Below are 18,359 nucleotides of genomic sequence, written 5' to 3' on the forward strand. Positions count from 1 at the left end.
AGGAACTGTAAGGTCAGGACAGCCCCCAACAGCAAATCCCCACCCGACAAATTACAGTTCCCAAGACTCTTTGAAGGAAGCCGCGGCAGGCCAGTTGGATTTGAAACGGGTTTAAACACGTAGCGTAGATGTGCTCAATATGTATTCTGGTTTTAAATGTGCAAAAGAAGGAAAAAAGTTGTTTCTAATCTGTTGTTGTCCAGCTTTTTTGTGCGGTTGTTTGTTTTTTAAAAATTCTTTCTTTTTTATTTCAAATCTTTGTTTCCTGTGTCTTTATTCAATATTTATTGCTTTGCTCCTCATCCAGAACACCTTGGACAGCATGCAGGTATTTAGGAGAAAAAAAACACCCCATTCCTTTACTCCCTTCTTCGATACCAATTGCTAGTTTTAACTAAATCCCGCTGCTTACCTTCTGTATGGAAATGTGCACAGGAGAACCATTGTTATGAAAGCATGCTCTGTGAATGATACTGGTCTTCCTGGACAGAAGGGCAAAACAAACCCCAGGATAAATCCCACCAAGGATACATCTTGGGGCAGCTGATGATTCGTTAATACCAACGCCCAAGGCTCAAATTTGGACATTGGCCAACGTTCTTATGAGCATGCACAATTAGAATGGTTCTACCTTTCATGCAAAGTAGTTGCTTTCCAGTTGTGTGCGTGTGTGTGTATGTGTGTGTGTGTGATTTTGCCTGAATTCAGATTATCTGGTGGATTGATGAAAGAAAGAAATTTTCCTGTCAATTTCCCCTCAAGTTAGAGTTTCCAACCTCTAAGCAGGGACTGGCTATTTCCTAGGATTACAATTGATCAAGAAGAAGAGAAGAAGAATTGGATTTATGGGGTGCTGTATGTTTTCCGGGCTGTATGGCCGTGTTCTAGCAGCATTCTCTCCTGACGTTTAGCCTGCATCTGTGGCTGGCCACAGATGCAGGCAAAACGTCAGGAGAGAATGCTGCTAGAACACGGCCATACAGCCCGGGAACCACACAGCACCCCAGTGATTCCGGCCGTGAAAGCCTTCGACAATTGGATTTATATCTCCCCCTTTATCTCCTATAAGGAGACTCAAGGGGACTCTCAAACTCCTTTCCCTTCCCCCCTCACAACAAACTCCCTGTGAGGTAGGTGATGCTGAGAGAGCTCCAAAGAACTGTGACTGGCCCAAAGTCACCCAGTTGGCATGGGTTAGACTACACGTGCACCCTAATCTAGTTCACCAATCTAGAGTGCACCCTAATCTAGTTCACCAGATAAGCCTCCACAGCTCAAGTGGCAGAATGGAGTCCATCAAGCTCAGTATTGTCTATCCAGGCTGGCAGTTTCTCTTCAGGATCTCAGGCAGAGGTCTTTTATTTTACCTACTACCTGGTCCTTTTTCTTTTTCTACTGTAAATGCTGGAAGCTGAGCCTGGGACCTTCTGCACGCCAAGTAAAAGCTCTTCCATTGAGCACCTCCCTACATTTATAGCTCATTTGGATAAAATGATCTCAAGAATGACGAAGTGTTTGGATTTATACCCCGCCTTCCACTCTTGTAAGGAGACTCAAGGTGGCTTGAAAACTTATTTTTTCCTTCTCCACCCCACAACAGACAACTTGTATAGTAGGCGAGGCCAGAGGTGGGATCCAGCAGGTTCTCACAGGTTCCCAAGAGTAGGTTACTAATTATTTGTGTGTGCCGAGAGGGAGTTACTAATGGGTGATTTTGCCACGTGATTTTTGCCTTTGTTACACCCCTCCTCTCAGCAGTAGCGCGCAGAACTTGAAGCAGTCTAGCAGGAGGTGCACCGCCGTGCCTGGCAGCCTGCACCTGTGTGCATTCGTTTCCCGCCCAAGGACCAGCACAGCGGCTGTGGCAGGGACACAGCCACTGCGCCGGTCCTTGGGCGGGAAACGAATGCACGCAGGCGCAGGCTGCCCTAACCCTAACCCGCCCAGGAATGCCCCGCCCCCGGAATGCCCAGCCACGCCCCCGTCGTGCCCCGCCCAGCCCCATTGGCGCTACGCCACAGTTTGAATCCCACCACCATGGGAACCTGTTACTAAAATTTTTGGATCCCACCACTGGGCAGGGTTGAGAGAGTTCTGAGAGAACCGTGACTGACCCAAGGTCACCCAGCAAGCGTCATACGTAGGAGCGGAAAAACAAATCCAGCTCATCAGATAAGAGTCTGCCGCTCACATGGAGGAGTGGGGCATCAGAGCTGGTTCTCCAGAGTCCACCACTCTTAACCTCTACCCCACACTGGCTCTCAGTGTACTGGTAATAGGTCCAGGTCAAGCAGTCCGTCGTGAGTACGTCAGTCACTTTCCATGAGTGCAAAAACCACCACTTGCTTGTACCCCGAATCCATAGAATCTGTTTTCATGGTGAAAGGTGGAGGTTCCAGTTTCTCCCCATGCAGTCTCTGCCTATCCTTGGGACTCCCCCAACCCTCTAATCTCATGTGATTTTCAGATCCCTCCTGGCCATAATGGAAAACAGCGGGGAGTGTTCAAACATCAATGTCCACAAATTTCCCAGGAAGCATCTGCAACAGTTACCTGTGCAAAACAGCTAGTCCCTAAAGCACAGACTATATACATAAAATTGAATCCCAGCTAAAAAGATAGCCAGTCTCAGAGACTCTTCCACACATGCAGAATAATGCACTTTCAATCCACTTTCACAGTGGTTTGCAAGTGGATTTTGCTATTCCGCACAGTAAAATCCAGCTGCAAAGTGGATTGAAAGTGGATTGATTCTGCATGTGCAGAAGGGGCCAGAGAGATCCTTGGTCTTACAGAGACCCGCTTTCCATCAGATTAGACCAGGGGTCTGCAACCTGTGGCTCTCCAGATGTTCATGGACTACAATTCCCATCAGCCCCTGCTAGCATGGCCAATTGGCTGATGGGATTTGTAGTCCATGAACATCTGGAGAGCCGCAGGTTGCAGACCGCTGGGCTAGACAATATTGTGCTGTATAAGACTCAGTATAAGACAATGCCATGTGTTCATCTGATCATGCCACCTACGATTCAACAAATTTTGGCCGAGAAGCACAAGAAAGCTTAGCACAACGTTCTTAGAATTTGGCTGCACACAGAATCTAGTACCGGGGCTAGTCTGAATTCAGACAATCCACCTGGAAAGCCGCTCCGTTGCTTGAAGCCTGCTTTTGCATCAATTGGAATTTCTTTGGCGTATATGCTTTGTTTGTTCTAGATTTCAGAACCTGCTCTAGATGACTAAAGGTAGAAAAGGCTAGACTCCTTGCCCTCTGGTTCCAAATTTACCATAGATTAAATCACCCAATGCCTGCACCCTTGGAATTAGTTTTATAAGGACTGGGCCCCATCCATCTCTGTGCTGGGACCGCTATTATGCATATCAGCAGGGGAAATAAGCTGGGACATCTTTCAAAGGAGTGGCTGTGTTAGCCTGTTGGGTCAAAACATCAAATACTAACACATTTATCATGGAATAAACTCTCATGCACTAGAACTCCATGCCTTCAGTAATATGACGGATTCTCAGTCGGCAAATACATTTGTTTACCCACGCATGTTCACACACATGTGAATGCAAACCAAAAACTAATTATAAACTTTTGGCCCAGAGCATAACTTTAATGAAACTTCAGAATTAGAATCATAGAGTTGGGAGGCCCCAAGGGCCATCAAGTTCATCCCCCTGCAATGCAGGAACACATAATCAAAGTACTCCTGTCAGATGGCCATCCAGCCTCTCTTGAAAAACCTCCAAAGAAGGAGACTCCACCACACTCCGAGGAAGTGCATTCCACTGTCAAACAGCCCTTACTGTCAGAAAGTTTTTCCTGATGTTTCAGTGGAATTTCTTTTCCTTCACCTTGAACCCATGACTCCTGGTCCTAGTCTCTGGAGCAGCAGAAAACAAGCTTGCTCCCTCACCAACATATCCCTTCAGATATCTAAACATGGCTATCATGTCACCTCTTAATCTTCTTTTCACCAAACTAAACATCCCCAGCTCCCTAAGTCTCTCCTCGTAGGACATGGATTCCAGACCTTTCACCATTTCGGTTGCCCTCCTCTGGACCCGTTCCAGCTTGTCAATATCCTTCTTAAATTGCGGTGCCCAGAACTGTACACAATATTCTAGGTGAGGTCTAACCAATGCAGAATACAGAGGTACAATTCTGGAGGTAATTAATATAATGTTGGATTTTCATGATTGTATCATTTCTCCTGAATCTGCCTTTTTCCTTACTAACATGTTGGTGAGAGACACTTCCAGTTAGGGAAAACCGCAAGGAGGGTGTATAACTTTACATGCTGCAGTTCCATAACCACAATCCATTTCCCTCCCCAACACACAGGGACAAATTGCACACTGGAAGTTCCAATCCCAGAAGTCCTGTTTCTGTCATTTGGCCCCCAGCCTTGCCAAGAAATCCAGATGGCATCAGAACCCCTCCTGTAGGCAAAACAGCTAGCTTTGGAAACATGAGCTGCAGAGCAATCTTATGCAGAGTTACTTCAGGGCTACAGATTTCAACGGGGAGGAGTCATGGCTGAGTGGCCAAACATCTACTTTCCAGGCAGACTGTCCCAAGATGATCCCAAAAACCTCTAGTTAAAAGGCTCAGGTAATAAGTGATATAAAAGACCTTCACCTGCGACTCTGGTGAGTCAGTGCTCGGACAAGACTGACCTTGAAAAACCAGTGCTCTGATTCAATGTAACATCCAAATAAACAAAAGAGATGGTGGAACAAGAGACCTGGAAGCCAACCACTTACCCCCCGCGGCTAGCAGTACAAGAGTATTGAAGAATCTCTAAGATAAATGGAAACTTGTTCTTAACGCAAACCGGGCCTTCCAATCTCAGTTTTAGTCTGAACAAAGTACAAGCTTATGCTCTAAAAAAATCAGTCTTGTCCTTGAAGGAAACCCCATTTTGCAGTCTCATTAGTCTTGATGAAGGCTTAAATTGGTGCTCTGAATGAGTCCCTGTTCATCTCCGTGGTTTTTCAGTATTTGGTACTTCAGGCTAATCAGTCACCAGTTTGAGATCTTGATGCCTTGTTGGCCCGGAGAAGTTCTATAATAAATGCATAGATAATGACGAACATAGAATCATGTGCCTCTTGCAAAAACTTGCTACTCAAAATAGCGTATTCCACAACTTACAGGCTGTCCGCCTCTACTCAGAGTGAATCTTTCTCCACATCACTGTGTTTACATATTTTCTGCAAGACATAAAAATAGCAATACTTTCATGTACAATTATACAATATATGGCAACTTGATGTGCCTGTGAACACTGGAATAACTCTGCATAGGATCGTACTGTAAGTCTTATGACGAGGTAGGTATTTCTGTATATACATAGTCACCAGCGTTCATTCCATCCTTCACCTATCATGTACGAATGCTTCGAACAGACAAAAACATTCCCTTTGAGAGACCCATAGATGTTCCTCTGCCTTCCAAACTGCAGTTCTCAACATCTCTTGGGAAAGAAGAAATTATGATTCAGGCCCCTCTTAAGTCTGCCCTGTAAGGCCTTCACAATTATTGGGGGAATTTCAGAAGCCACTTGGAACTCTGGTGTTTGCTTTATATATAGCATAACCAGGGTAATAACCCACTGCTGAAAAGTGTGTGATGCATAAAGAACCAATTAAAAATAAAGCCCCAAGACCATTTGCCGAACTGGACCATTTGCCGAACTGGACCATTTGCCGAACTGGACCATTTGCTGAACTGGACAATAGCGCCTGAGTAGAGAATAAGAAAGTAAATCACCCTTGCTATGTGTACATGTAAAATGTGACTTCTGCTCTGAGTGTTATATTTTTATTTATTTTATTTTATTAAATTTCTATACCACCCCTCCTCTCTTGGTCTCGGGGCGGTTTCCAGCACAATATAGACATAATAAATACAACAACTATAATTATCCACTAGAAGTTAAACATGTTAAAAGCTATATACACGTCAAATAAAAATGAGATGATGAAAACATCTGCCTCAACTGAGCCCCATTAAATCTTTAAAACTATGGGCACATCCCTGCATGACCTCTGAAACCCATCTCCCTAATTGACATCTTTCTTGCAACTGTTGGAAGGTTACATAAATAAAAGCCAATTTATCTTTGTATGTAGTTCCCATGCGGCTTTGCAATACCACATGTGCCTCTCACACTCCCTAGAGCGCCAAAAGAAAATCTGTATTCTTTAAGATGCGTTTGTGACCATAAATTCTAGGCATTGATGAATCCATTCCGAGAGAAGGAGTCATTGGGTACCGTATATACCGGCCTATAAGACGACTTTTTAACGCAGGAAAATCTTAACAAAAGCCGGGGGTCGTCTTATAGGCCGGGCACCCCCCACTCCCTGCTCGGACTTGCCACCGCCTAGCCCAAGGCTCTTTCCTGCTTGCTGTGCGGCTCTTGCCCGCCTGCCCGCCGCCGCCGCCACCGGCCCCACGCATCCCCCTCGGCTCAGGCTGGCTCCAGGTTGCTCTTCAGGCAGTCAGCCTGAGCCTCTGTCTATGATTTTCTTAAAAGGGCAATTCCCCAAAGACTGCTTAAAGGGAGAGAGCCTTTAAGCAATCCTTTCGAGGAATTGCCCCTTTAAGAAATTCAGAGCCGGGAAGAGACTGGCTGGAAGATCTCCCCCTCTTCCCGCCAGCCAGCCAGGCAGCCTTCCGTGCAAGAGAGAGGAGAGCTCCAGCTGCAGCAGCTTGCATCCATAATGCGAGGACTGCGAGGCACTGGGGCACCCCTCGTTTCCACGGGAGGGCTGCCTGAGACTGGATGGGGAAGAGGGGACATCTCCCCTCTTCCCCAGCCAAGCCAGGCAGCCTCCAGGTAGGAAACGCCCATGTTCCCGGCTCCCCACGCAACAATGCGGCCACGGCCTCCACGGCGAGGCCAAGGAGAAGGCCACCCAGGTGCCGCCCGCTGCTCTGTCCCGCCCCCGGCGATCGGGCGCGTGCGGCCTCCACGCCCGAGGCCAAGGAAGGCCGCCCTGGGGTGCCCGCCACTTCTGCTCTGTCCCACCCCCCAGGACCAATCAGCCAGCCTCCATGCCGAGGAGCCAAGGAAGGCCATCCGGGGTGCCGCTGCCGCCGGGGCTCTGTCCCGCCCCTGCGACGATCGGCCTGCCTCTCCTGAGGCCGAGGCCACACAGGGTGTCGCCGCTGCCTCTGCCACGGGGTAGTCTTATATGGCAAGTATGTGCTGAAATCTATATTTTAACTGGAAAAGTGGGGGGGGGGTCGTCTTATACCCCCAGTCGTCTTGTACGCCGGTATGAGTTGAGTTGGGATTTATATCCCCCCTTTCTCTCCTATAGGAGACTCAAAGGGGCTAACAATCTCCTTGCCCTTCCCCCCTCACAACAAACACCCTATGAGGTAGGTGGGGCTGAGAGAGCTCCGAGAAGCTGTGACTAGCCCAAGGTCACCCAGCTGGCGTGTGTGGGAGTGCATAGGCTAATCTGAAGTCCCCAGATAAGCCTCCACAGCTCAGGCGGCAGAGCTGGGAATCAAACCCGGTTCCTCCAGATTAGATACACGAGCTCTTAACCTCCTACACCACTGCTGCTCCTATATACGGTAACTTTGCCCTACCAGCACTAAAAAGGGGAAAAGAAGAACTCAACTCAGGCAACACGGAAAACCGCAAAGGTTGAGCTGAAAACCTATAAAGCCTATGTCAAAATAAACGTATTTATTATATAGAGTACACAATGAAGTTATTTAAAAACACGAAGTGTGTTCAACTTCCTTGTGTACGCTAGATAATAACTATGTTTATTTTGGTACAGATTTTATACGTTTTCAGCTCTACCTTTGCTTTGCTCTACGCCCGAATTGTAGCTTATGTTCTCAAACCCTCTCCCCTTTTTGGCACGTGGGCAAGGTACATGGTGAGCTGTGACCTAAGAGCCTAGCAGTGCGATCATATTGCCTCTTCACCATGGATCTGAGGTCCAGTAAGCAGCGTTTGGGAAAGGCCTGTTGTTTGATGGCAGAGCACCTGCCCCTGATGTGAGGTCTCATGTCCCGTTTCTGGCATCTTTGATTAAAGATACTTCATAGATAGCAGAGCTGAGAAAACTTTGGCCAAAGAAAGAAAACCACTGCCAGACAGGGAGAAGAATGGACATTTGGCCAACAGATCCTGACTGTCATTGGCTATAAGGCTGTTGCTTATTACCACCTTGAGTGTATATTTTGGGCAGAAGTCAACACCCAAAGCTTGTTTAAACAACACAATTTAATTAAATTATACCTTGCCCTTTTGCACCCAAGATGCCCAAAATTTGCATGCACGCTTTCTCGTATTTTTGCATTGTTCTTTTAATATTTTTCATAATTTACGTTGCCAATGCTTGTCATGGAGAGGGAAGAGCTCTTCAGGACTCTGAAGCCCCGCCTTCTACCCCAGGGACCCCCAGCCTTTTGAACCTTTGGACACTCTCCGGATTCTGGCACAGTGTGGTCGGCACAGGCCGAAAATGACTGCTGCAAGAGACAGAGCCAATAAAAAATGGCCGCTGCAGCTTATTTTTAGTCCTATGGTGAAGATTCTTGAGCCGTGGCGGTAGCTGCTGCCAGAGATTTTTTTAAAAAATTCAGCAAAGCTAATCAAATCTCCAGTGGCCAATGAGAAGATCTTCTGGGCAAAATCCGTGCCTGACCCAGCCAATCCAGGAATAGTGTTGGTCAGCACAATGGTGCACTGGGCCCCATGTTGGGAACTCTTGCTCTAGCCATTAAAGCTCTTAAGGTCAAACCTAGACATGTTGAAGATGAAGGACCTCCTAGCTCAGTGATGGCGAACCTTTTCGAGACCGGGTGCCCAAACTGCAACCCAAACCCCACTTATTTATCGCAAAGTGCCAACGCAGCAATTTAACCTGAATAATCCCCTCAAGCAGGGGCCAGCATGATGTAGCCTCCAGCAAGTCCCACATGCGCCATTCTGCGCTGCTCTGCGCCCCTCTAGCATCTCTGCCACCTGCCCCCCCCCCCCGACAGCAGCCACCTGGAGCACAGGCACCAGGCCCGCCAGCCGAGTCCTCCCTGCCCGCTGAGGTGCACGCACATCAAGTCCAGTGGCCCAGGCCAGCCTAGATGTGTGAGGGGGGGGACGATTCCCCCCGCATGATGAACTCTGTGTGCCCATGCCCACAGAGAGGGCTCAGAGTGCCACCTCTGGCACCCGTGGCATAGGTTCGCCATCACTGTCCTAGCTCAATTGCAGCTGTATGAGCCCCCAGCCCAAATTGGGACTTTGCAGGGAGGAGAGCAGTGTCTAACCCTTCCACCTTCTCATGGTTTAGCATCTCTCTTATTAGGCACCTAAAGGGAATAGACAAATTACATCTGTTGCCTATATTACTTTCCTTTAAGTGACTATGATAGTTCAAGGCATGTGTCAGTTTTAGAAGAAGAGTTTGTGTTTATACCCCATCTTTCTCTCCTGTAAGGAGACTCAAGGTGGCTTACAAGCTCTTTTCCCTTCCTCTCCCCACCACAGACACCTTGTGAGGTAGGCGGGGCTGAGAGAGTTCTGAGAGAACTGTGACTAGCCCAAGGTCACCCAGCAGGAATGTAGGAGTGCAGAAACACATCTGGGGCACCAGATAAGCCTCTGCCACTCAGGTGGAGGAGTGGGGAATCAAACCCAGTTCTCCAGATTAGACGCTACCTGTTCTTAACCACTACTCCACACTGGCTCTAGCTAGAGTTCTGGAGGAAAGGGGGGTTCTGATTGCATTACTTCTCCATGGAGATTAATCATGCTGATTACACAATTCAGCTCTTTTTTTCCAAGCTGCTGCTGATTGCATAAAATACACAGCGATGTGTGTGACACAGGCACACACATACACACACACACACACACACACACAAACACCCCGCATGCAGGTTTGAATCCTACAGGTAATTTCTCTTGTTTAATCCTGGTTGGGTTATGAACCTGTTTGTAAAGGGGGAATCACGTGAGACCCCGCCACAAGCGTGTGACTAGTAGGCAGAGATAATCCACTGTATTACATGTATTACATTGGCCCATGCAAACAGGGAAGATGGGGATTGCTCCTGTTTTGGGTGTCGGGGCCTTTTTTAACCTTGATGTGCATATTCATGATCCTACACAGATGACCCCTCCCGCTTTATTCTCCATTTTCCAGGCCAAGGTCCGTGAGCTAGAAGAGAAATGTCGGACGCAGAGCGAGCAGTTTAATCTTCTCTCCAAGGAACTGGAAAGGTTTCGGCAGCAAGCGGGGAAGATTGACCTCCTGAGTAGTAACACGTTGGCAGCCTCAGACATCCCCGGGTCCCCTGGCAAATCCCTGTCCCAGCTGATGAATGGAATTGCCACCTCCCTCGGCAAAGGTAAGAACGTGCCCTTTGGTTCAAGACTGCTCCACCAGAAGAATTCAGAAAGCTCTATTCACCCTATGTTGCCTTCTCTGAATCGTATCCCTGTTAATATTCACACTATTTTGCTGGACTGTAGCAGTTATGTGTTGCTGCCAGTTTACCACCCCCCCCCCAAAAAAAAACTTTTTGCACTCAGAAGAAGAGAAATTTGGATTTATATCCCCCCTTTCTCTCCTGTAGGAGTCTCAAAGGGCTTTACAATCTCCTTTCCCTTCCCCCACCCCCACAACAAACACCCTGTGAGTTGGGTGAGGCTGAGAGAGCGCTGAAGAACTTTCACTAGCCCAGAGCTCCAAAAAGCTGTGACTAGCCCAAGGTCACCCAGCTGGTATGTGTTGGAGTGCACAAGCTAATCTGGTTCACCAGATGAGCCTCCACAGCTCAAGTGGCAGAGCAGGGAATCAAACCCAGTTCTCCAGATTAGAGTGCACCTGCTCTTCACCACTACACCACGCTGGCTCTCTTAGAAGGTAAGCAAATTGTCAAAAGAGATAGGTTAAGCCCCTCTTCCTGAATTTGTAGTTTACAAGTGCAGAAAGTCCCACTTGCGTAGGGTGATGTTCAAGCAGTTGATCACCATCCACTCTCCCAGCAGTCTGAAACGGTGTTTATTTTTACTTTTACTTTTATTTTATTATATTTATACCTCCCCTCCCCAACCTAAGCTGGGCTCAGGGCAGCTTACACACATGGTTGAAACATTAAAACAGTTCCAGTATTACAACATAAAGCTTAACTAAAACCTAATATCTGCACAGATGGCAATGGTGATCTCCTGGGTATCTAAAGCCCCCGAGCTGACGACTGATTGCCCACTGTAGTTCTTCTCTTAAGAACGGTCACCCTAAATCAGCCCTTAAAATCAACTATCCTGCAATGCCTCCATCAAAAAATTAATACTTATAAGATCTCCTGAAAGCATTTGGGAAGGCGTGAACCAGAGGCGGAGCTTCCATGGGGACATAAGGGATCAGTCATGTGGGGGGTGGAAAATCACCCCCATGCCCCTCTTCTTTCCCCCTCAGTCCAGCCCAGCCCCTCCAGGCTACTCCTTCAGCCGGTCTGCTAGCTGAAGGAGCAGCCTGGCAGGGTCCCAGCAGGGTGCTCCTAAGTCCTGCCCCGCCAGGCCCAGCCCCGCCAGGCTGCCAAGGACCACAGCCACCTAAGGTAAGTGGGGCATGGGGGAATGTGGGAGGGGGGGCACGGGGGGTGCCCAGAGTAGCTGTTGCCCCAGGCACCATTTTTCCACCCTCTGCCTCTGGCATGAACCTTTCACCGGCTAGTCGGTTTCCCGTGAATCTTGTAGGTAGACAGCTTTTGCGTCCCTTGATCAGTAAAAACCTAGAAACGAAAGGCACTGTTATAGACTCCTCATCACAGCCTGGCCTTCTCGCGCTTTGCTGGCTATTCCCCACCCCCACCCCTTTTTTCCCTGTGTGTTTCCCAAATGCGTGCAGAAAATGGATTATTGGAGGAGGGGGGAAATTGGCTAGATCTTTCCTGTTTGTCAGTGGCAGCTCCCGCTAAGTAGCTGAACATCAGCCGGCTGGTTTGCTTTTAGTGCATAAATTATTTCCAAGGGTTGCAGCAGCATCGTGGGCCGCGGGTCATCTGAGGATGCTTGGAAGAGCTCCAGCACGTTGATTGGTGTGCTCGAGTCTGTTTTGTGTAGCTGTGATGAGAGCTGAATAAGGAAGCAGGGCCTATTCAGCGATTGATGTATATGCAGGCGGGAGAGGTATCGCGCTTCCTGTGTGTGCTGGGACACTGACTGGACCCAGCCCAAAGGGTAGCAAGCACGTCGAAACGTGCACGCACAGATGGAGGCCTGGGCAATTGCACAAGACTGAGGCACAGCAGGAATTAAGAGCAAAGGGGAGTCTCAGTTCATTGCACAAGGTCAACTCAGGAGGGGTGGGGGGGAGGCGGCACAAGAGACGGCATACAGTTGCCAACTTCCAGGTGAGGCCTGGAACTCTCCCAACAATACCACAGAGATCAGTTCCATGTATTGTCGAAGGCTTTCACGGCCGGAATCACTGGGCTGCTGTGTGGCTTCCGGGCTGTACGGCCGTGTTCTAGCAGCATTCTCTCCTGACGTTTCGCCTGCACCTGTGGCTGGCCTCTTCAGAGGATCTGATGCATCTTCAGAGGATCTGATGCATCTTCAGAGGATCTGATGCATCTTCAGAGGATCTGATGCATCTTCAGAGGATCTGATGCAGAGGATCAGAGCATCAGATCCTCTGAAGATGCCAGCCACAGGTGCAGGCGAAACGTCAGGAGAGAATGCTGCTAGAGCACGGCCGTACAGCCCGGAAGCCACACAGCAGCCCAGAGATCAGTTCCCATTGAAGAGAATGGCTGTTTTGGAGGGTGCACATTCTGCTGGGAGAGGGTCTGTGCTGAGCTGCAGAGGCTGAGCTGATGTACTGTTTCCCAATGGGAGCACACCCAGCAGCAGTGGAGGAAGCAGAATGCAAAGGAATCTGCTGCTCTCTCTTGGCCTCTCTTCCAACCTGCCCAGCAACCTCTGGGGGGGGGCTTTAGGACAACCTGTCATTTTGTGGAAGGAACAAAGCAGCCATGAGAGCCAGTGTAGTGTAGCAGTTAAGAGCAGGTGGACTCTAATATGGAAAACCGAGTTTGATTCTCCACTCCTCCACCTGAGCGGCAGAGGCTTATCTGGTGAACCAGGTGTGTTTCCGTACGCCTACATTCCTGCTGGGTGATCTTGGGCTAGTCACAGGTCTCTCAGAACTCTCTCAGCCCCACCTCCCTCACAAGGTATCTGTTGTGGGGAGAGGAAGAGGAAGAGCTTGTAAGCCACCTTGAGTCTCCTTACAGGAGAGAAAGGTGGGGTATAAATCCAAACTCCTCCTCCTTCTCCTCCCCTGTGCTTGTCTTACTGGAACAGAGCAGCCATGAGAGCCAGTGTGGTGTACTGGTTAAGAGCAGGTGGACTCTAATATGGAAAACCGAGTTTGATTCTCCACTCCTCCACCTGAGTGGCAGAGGCTTATCTGGTGAACCAAATGTGTTTCTGCACTCCTGCATTCTTGCTGGGTGACCTTGGGCTAGTCACAGTTCTCTCGGAACTCTCTCAGTCCCACCTACTTCACAAGGTGTCTGTTGTGGGGAGAGGAAGGGAAAGGAGCTTGTAGGAGAGAAGTGGGGAATCAAACCCGGTTCTCCAGATTAGAATCCACCTGCTCTTAACCACTACACCACACTGGCATTCAGAGAAAACTAGAACCACAGTAAGGGGAAAGAGAAAATGGAACTCTGATCGAGTGGCCCAGACACCCTGTGCCCACCCAAATCTGCAGTGGGTACTGAGTTAACATTTACATGTTTAAAGTATTTCCTGGAATTAATTCCCCAAGCATGTGCAAAGTTTAAAGGAGACTTCTGCAACCAAGTCCAATTTAGGATTTGCCCATGATTTACTTCCAGCTCGTGGATTGTACTCTACCTCCCAAATCTACTTGGTTAAAACAATAAAAACAAAAAAGAGTCTCAGCTACAGCCAATCAAAGCCGTTATGTGAAAAAAAAGATGACCGTCTTCCAGGTATAGCCCATTGGCCTGACTTTGCAGTTCATCAGATACTGAGGACGGCAGCTTAATGCTCTCTCCCAGGCATTTGGAACAGGCCATAATTGATCCATCCGTAATTATATGAGTTGGGTGGCGGATATAATTGGCTTGTGCAAATACAGTTTAAGAGCCAGCAGCTCATTTGCGTCCTGAGACTGTTACATTAAGAAGTCCGTCACACCGCAGCAGCATCCTCAGCGAACGATTTCTTTTTCCACTGGGCTCTTGCTAGTCTTGTGTGCGTGCGTGCGTGCGTGCGTGCGTGCGTGCGTGCATGCGTGCATGTGTGTAAAGTGGCGTCAAGTTGCAGCTGACTTGTGGCGACCCCAGCATGGGGCCCTCAAGGCGAATGGTGGTGGTTTGTTGTTGCCTTCCTCGGCAGAGCCTTCCTTGGTGGTCTCACTTCCAAATACTGATCCTGCTTAATTTCTCAGATCTGATGAGATTAAGGTCAACCGGCACTCCCTTTGCTGGATGCACTGAGCAATATTTGTGTAACCTCTATCTGTGGGTTCTGTGGGGCAGAACTTGGAATGAGTTTACAACAACAAATTTTAAAAACAAAATGGTTTACTTTCTTAACATATAACATATAACATCAACATTTAACATCACACTTCAAGGTCCTGTTCAGGTTTCATTTCAAGTCCTTCTAGTTACAGTCTTCTGATATTGCCAAGTCCAATTCTTCCTGCAAGTGGGTTGGCTCTTGAAGACTCCAAGGGCATGGTGAACAGGATTCAACATGATGAAGGTTTCCAGGAGAACTCTCACCCATTACAAACACATAAAACCCTTAACAAGGTGTTAAGGGCTTATACAAATCAAGGTCCGAGTCTGGTAGCCTTGTCTCCTCCAAACTACATGAGCTCTGCAGCCTTCTGCTGCTTTGAGTCTCCACCCCCTTCTGGGTCAACCCATTCTGAGCATGGGGGTTACATTTGCACAAAGGGTGGGGCAGAGACAAACTCAGAAGGGCTAAACTACTTTGGTCATTGGAGGAGGAGGAGGAGGAGAAGTTTGGATTTACACCCCACCTTTCTGTCCTGTAAAGAGACTCAAGGTGGCTTACGATCATCTTTCCCTTCCCTCCCACCCCCACCACAAACACCCTGCGCGGTGGGTAGAACTGAGAGAGGTCTGAAGAACTGCGGCTAGCCCAAGGTCACCCAGCTGGCATATGTTGGGGTGCATACGCTAATCTGGTTCATCAGATAAGCCTCCACAGCTCAAGTGGCATGGCGGGGAATCAAACCCGGTTCTCCAGATTAGAGTGCACCTGCTCTTAACCACTATACAATGCTGGATCTCAACCAAGATGGGCAAGAAGAGGGCAACCAAGATTGTTAGAGAGCTGGAGCATCTTCCCGATGCACTATGCACCTGTCCTTTCAAGGAAATAGTCACAATTGAACATATGTTTGTCAAATGTTCTTTCTACCAAAAGTTCCATGATGAAACTATGGGTTCTCTAATGTGCAGGTTGCCTAGAAGGAATAACGTGTAAATTGGACCATCTGCTCCTGGGGAGAGACCACCGAATTACATCCGTTGTGGGTCAGTTCTATCCACCTTCTGTGTAAACAGAGGAAAAGCTGGCAGGCACCTGGACTCTAGGGAGTGGGGAGACATTTATGTATTTTGGTAAACCTATAGGTGCTCCCAAAGACTTCCTCCAAAGGGGGGGAATGTTATAAAAAAAGTATGGGTTTAAAATGAGAGAAACGGGGTTTTTTAAAATCTGCATAGCTGTTTAATGTCGCACTGGCTGTATATATTGCCGGATTTTTTTGATAATGTCTCTTTTATTACTGTCCTACTTTGGCTTTGTGTAATGCTGTTATGGCTGCGCATAATGCCGGATTCCCTGATAACAGTCGTTTTATTACTTCCCCTGTTTTGTATGCTGTTCTGGTCATTGGCTGTTAAAATAAAGATTCTATTCTATTCACCTTCTCCGTGAGGAATGTGCGAAGAGGTTGAGACTTTTCAGAGTAGAAAACAGACGGCTAATAGAAGTTCATACAGTTATACGTGTGATGGAGAAAGTTGACAAAGATAACTTTTTCTCCTCCCCAACATACTAAAACTCAGTGGAGATGATGGGCTGTAGAGTCAGGACAGACAAAAGGAAATACTTATGTGCCGAATGAGTGATTAAAATGTAGGATTTGCTGCCAGAGGATGCAGGGATGGCCACATAGGCCCCTTCCGCACCTGCAGAATACTGCGCTTCCAATCCACTTCCAATGCACTTTGAAGCTGGATTTTATTGACCGGAATAGCAAACTCCACTCGCAAACAATTGTGAAAGTGGATTGGAAGTGCGTTACTCTGCATGTGCGGAAGGGGCCATGAACAGCTTTAAAGGGGGATTAGACAGATTTATGGAGGACTTGTCAATCAGCGGATACTAGCCATGGTGACTTTGGGAACAGGCATGTTCAGAGACCATCGATCTCTGAATCCCAATGACACAAGGCAATGTCAAGGGAAGCCCTTGACCTCTGCGTCCTGCTTGTTATTTCTCCAGAGCAACTGGTTGAAAACTGTGAGACAGGACGCTAGACTAGGTGGGCGTCTGGTCTGATCTTCTTATGCCCTTATGTTCTTATTTTGGGTGGCCTTTGTGAGTCTCTGGTTTCTTTTTTGCATGTTGTTAAGACTCAACTGATGCCTTGACCAGGATGGTCCAGGCTAGCCTAATTTTGTGAGATCTCAAAAGCTAAGCAGGGTTGGTTAGTACTCGAATAGGGAGACTGCCAGGCAAGGCCAGGATTGCTACACAGAGGAAGACAATTGCAAACCATCTCTGCTCATCTCCTGCCTTGAAACCCCTGCTTGGTCACCATAATTTAATATAATCATAGAGTTGGAAGAGACCCCAAGGGCCATCAAGTCCAACCCCCAGCACTGCAGGAACACACAATCAAAGCACTCCTGACAGATGGCCACCCAGCCTCTCTTTCAAAACCTCCAAAGAAGGAAACTCCACCACACTTCTAGGTAGTGCATTTCACTGAAGAAGGAGAAGACTTTATTTACAGTCAATGACCAAATGTATTACAAATCTCCAAAATATCTACAACAAAACAAGAATGCAGATCTCTCTCCCATATTCCAGCACTATCCATCTATATATCATTATACTTTGTAAACACACAGCATTTCACTGTCAAACAGCCCTGTCAGGAAGTTTTTCCTGATGTTTAGGATGAATCTCTTTCCCTTCACCTTGAACCTATGACTCTGGGTCCTAGTCTCTGGAGCAGCAGAAAACAAGCTTGCTCCCTCACCAACATGACATCCCTTCAAATATCTAAACGTGGCTATCATGTCACCTCTTCACTTTCTCTTCACCAAACTAAACATGCCCAGCTCCCTAAGTCTCTCCTCGTAGGGCATGGATTCCAGACCTTTGACCATTTTGGTTGCCCTCCTCTGGACCCGTTCCAGCTTGTCAATATCCTTCTTGAATTGCGGTGCCCAGAATTTGTTTGTGAATTGATGGCATTTACCAGAACCATAGGCAAATGATACAGAAATGACCCAGTTCTCCCATAGGGGATTACCTTCACCCTTTTCAGCAGGATTTCCCCCCATAAGAAGTATTTTGTGACCGTGTTATTTTCGTGTTGGCATGTGATCATTAGATGTTGCCATATCCATATGTGCACAGTGTAAGCGGCATGCGTGCACAGGACAAGAGACACTGCAAGACCAACAGTAGAAAGCGGAGGGCCAAAATAAAATAAACGAATGTGAAAAGAAACAAAACACAGAATATTCACTCTGCCCTAGTTTATATAATGGGTGGCATGGATGTTGTTCAGGGTATTAAGTCAGTGCTATGCACACAACGGGGTGGGGAAAAGAGGGGCACATTTGTGCTGGTTATTTACGTAGCCGCTTGACTCAAGCAATTTGCAACGTTGCTGCCAGCTGCTTCCATGAACTATTTTTCAATGTTTCCATGGAGAAAATACCCTTTTTACCCCAGTTTTGAAAGAGAGCCTGTTTGTTTTTAGTTCCAAGGCCACACGAATCAATTCAGGTTTGTTCCTGGCAGGCCGAGGCATAATTTCCCGAGTTTTCGGTTAAAATCAGCGCTGGCCCCGAATTTTCCTTCAGGTGCAAAATTCGGTTTGGCTTTGAGAGAGCTGCACATTTGAACTCTTCAGACTTCTGAGGGGCTTGAAGCTCATTCTTCTAATATGATGGCAGAGAAATATTAGGGACCTCCCTTCCCTCCCCACCCTTCATATGGAGGCCAAACTGAACTGGTAAGAATAGCATCCCTTCTGCCACTGGGTTG

At 47.8% G+C, this 18,359-nt stretch overlaps 1 protein-coding gene across 17 annotated transcripts in view; it reads left to right on the top strand.

The window, feature by feature from the left end:
* RIMBP2 (RIMS binding protein 2) overlaps nucleotides 1-18,359 on the top strand; it is a 223,087-nt gene that overhangs the window by 147,719 nt on the left and 57,009 nt on the right. For 11 of the 17 annotated variants that reach the window (XM_048514169.1, XM_048514168.1, XM_048514171.1 and 8 more), the window contains exons 7-8: nucleotides 308-328; nucleotides 10,192-10,396. In XM_048514169.1, coding sequence (XP_048370126.1) covers nucleotides 308-328; nucleotides 10,192-10,396 — 226 coding nt within the window. The remainder of the gene's footprint in view (nucleotides 1-307; nucleotides 329-10,191; nucleotides 10,397-18,359) is intronic. The other 6 variants (XM_048514170.1, XM_048514181.1, XM_048514183.1 and 3 more) reach the window with 1 other exon arrangement.

The sequence above is a fragment of the Sphaerodactylus townsendi genome, linkage group LG13 (assembly GCF_021028975.2).
Source record: "Sphaerodactylus townsendi isolate TG3544 linkage group LG13, MPM_Stown_v2.3, whole genome shotgun sequence".
NCBI classification, from domain to species: Eukaryota; Metazoa; Chordata; class Lepidosauria; order Squamata; family Sphaerodactylidae; genus Sphaerodactylus; species Sphaerodactylus townsendi.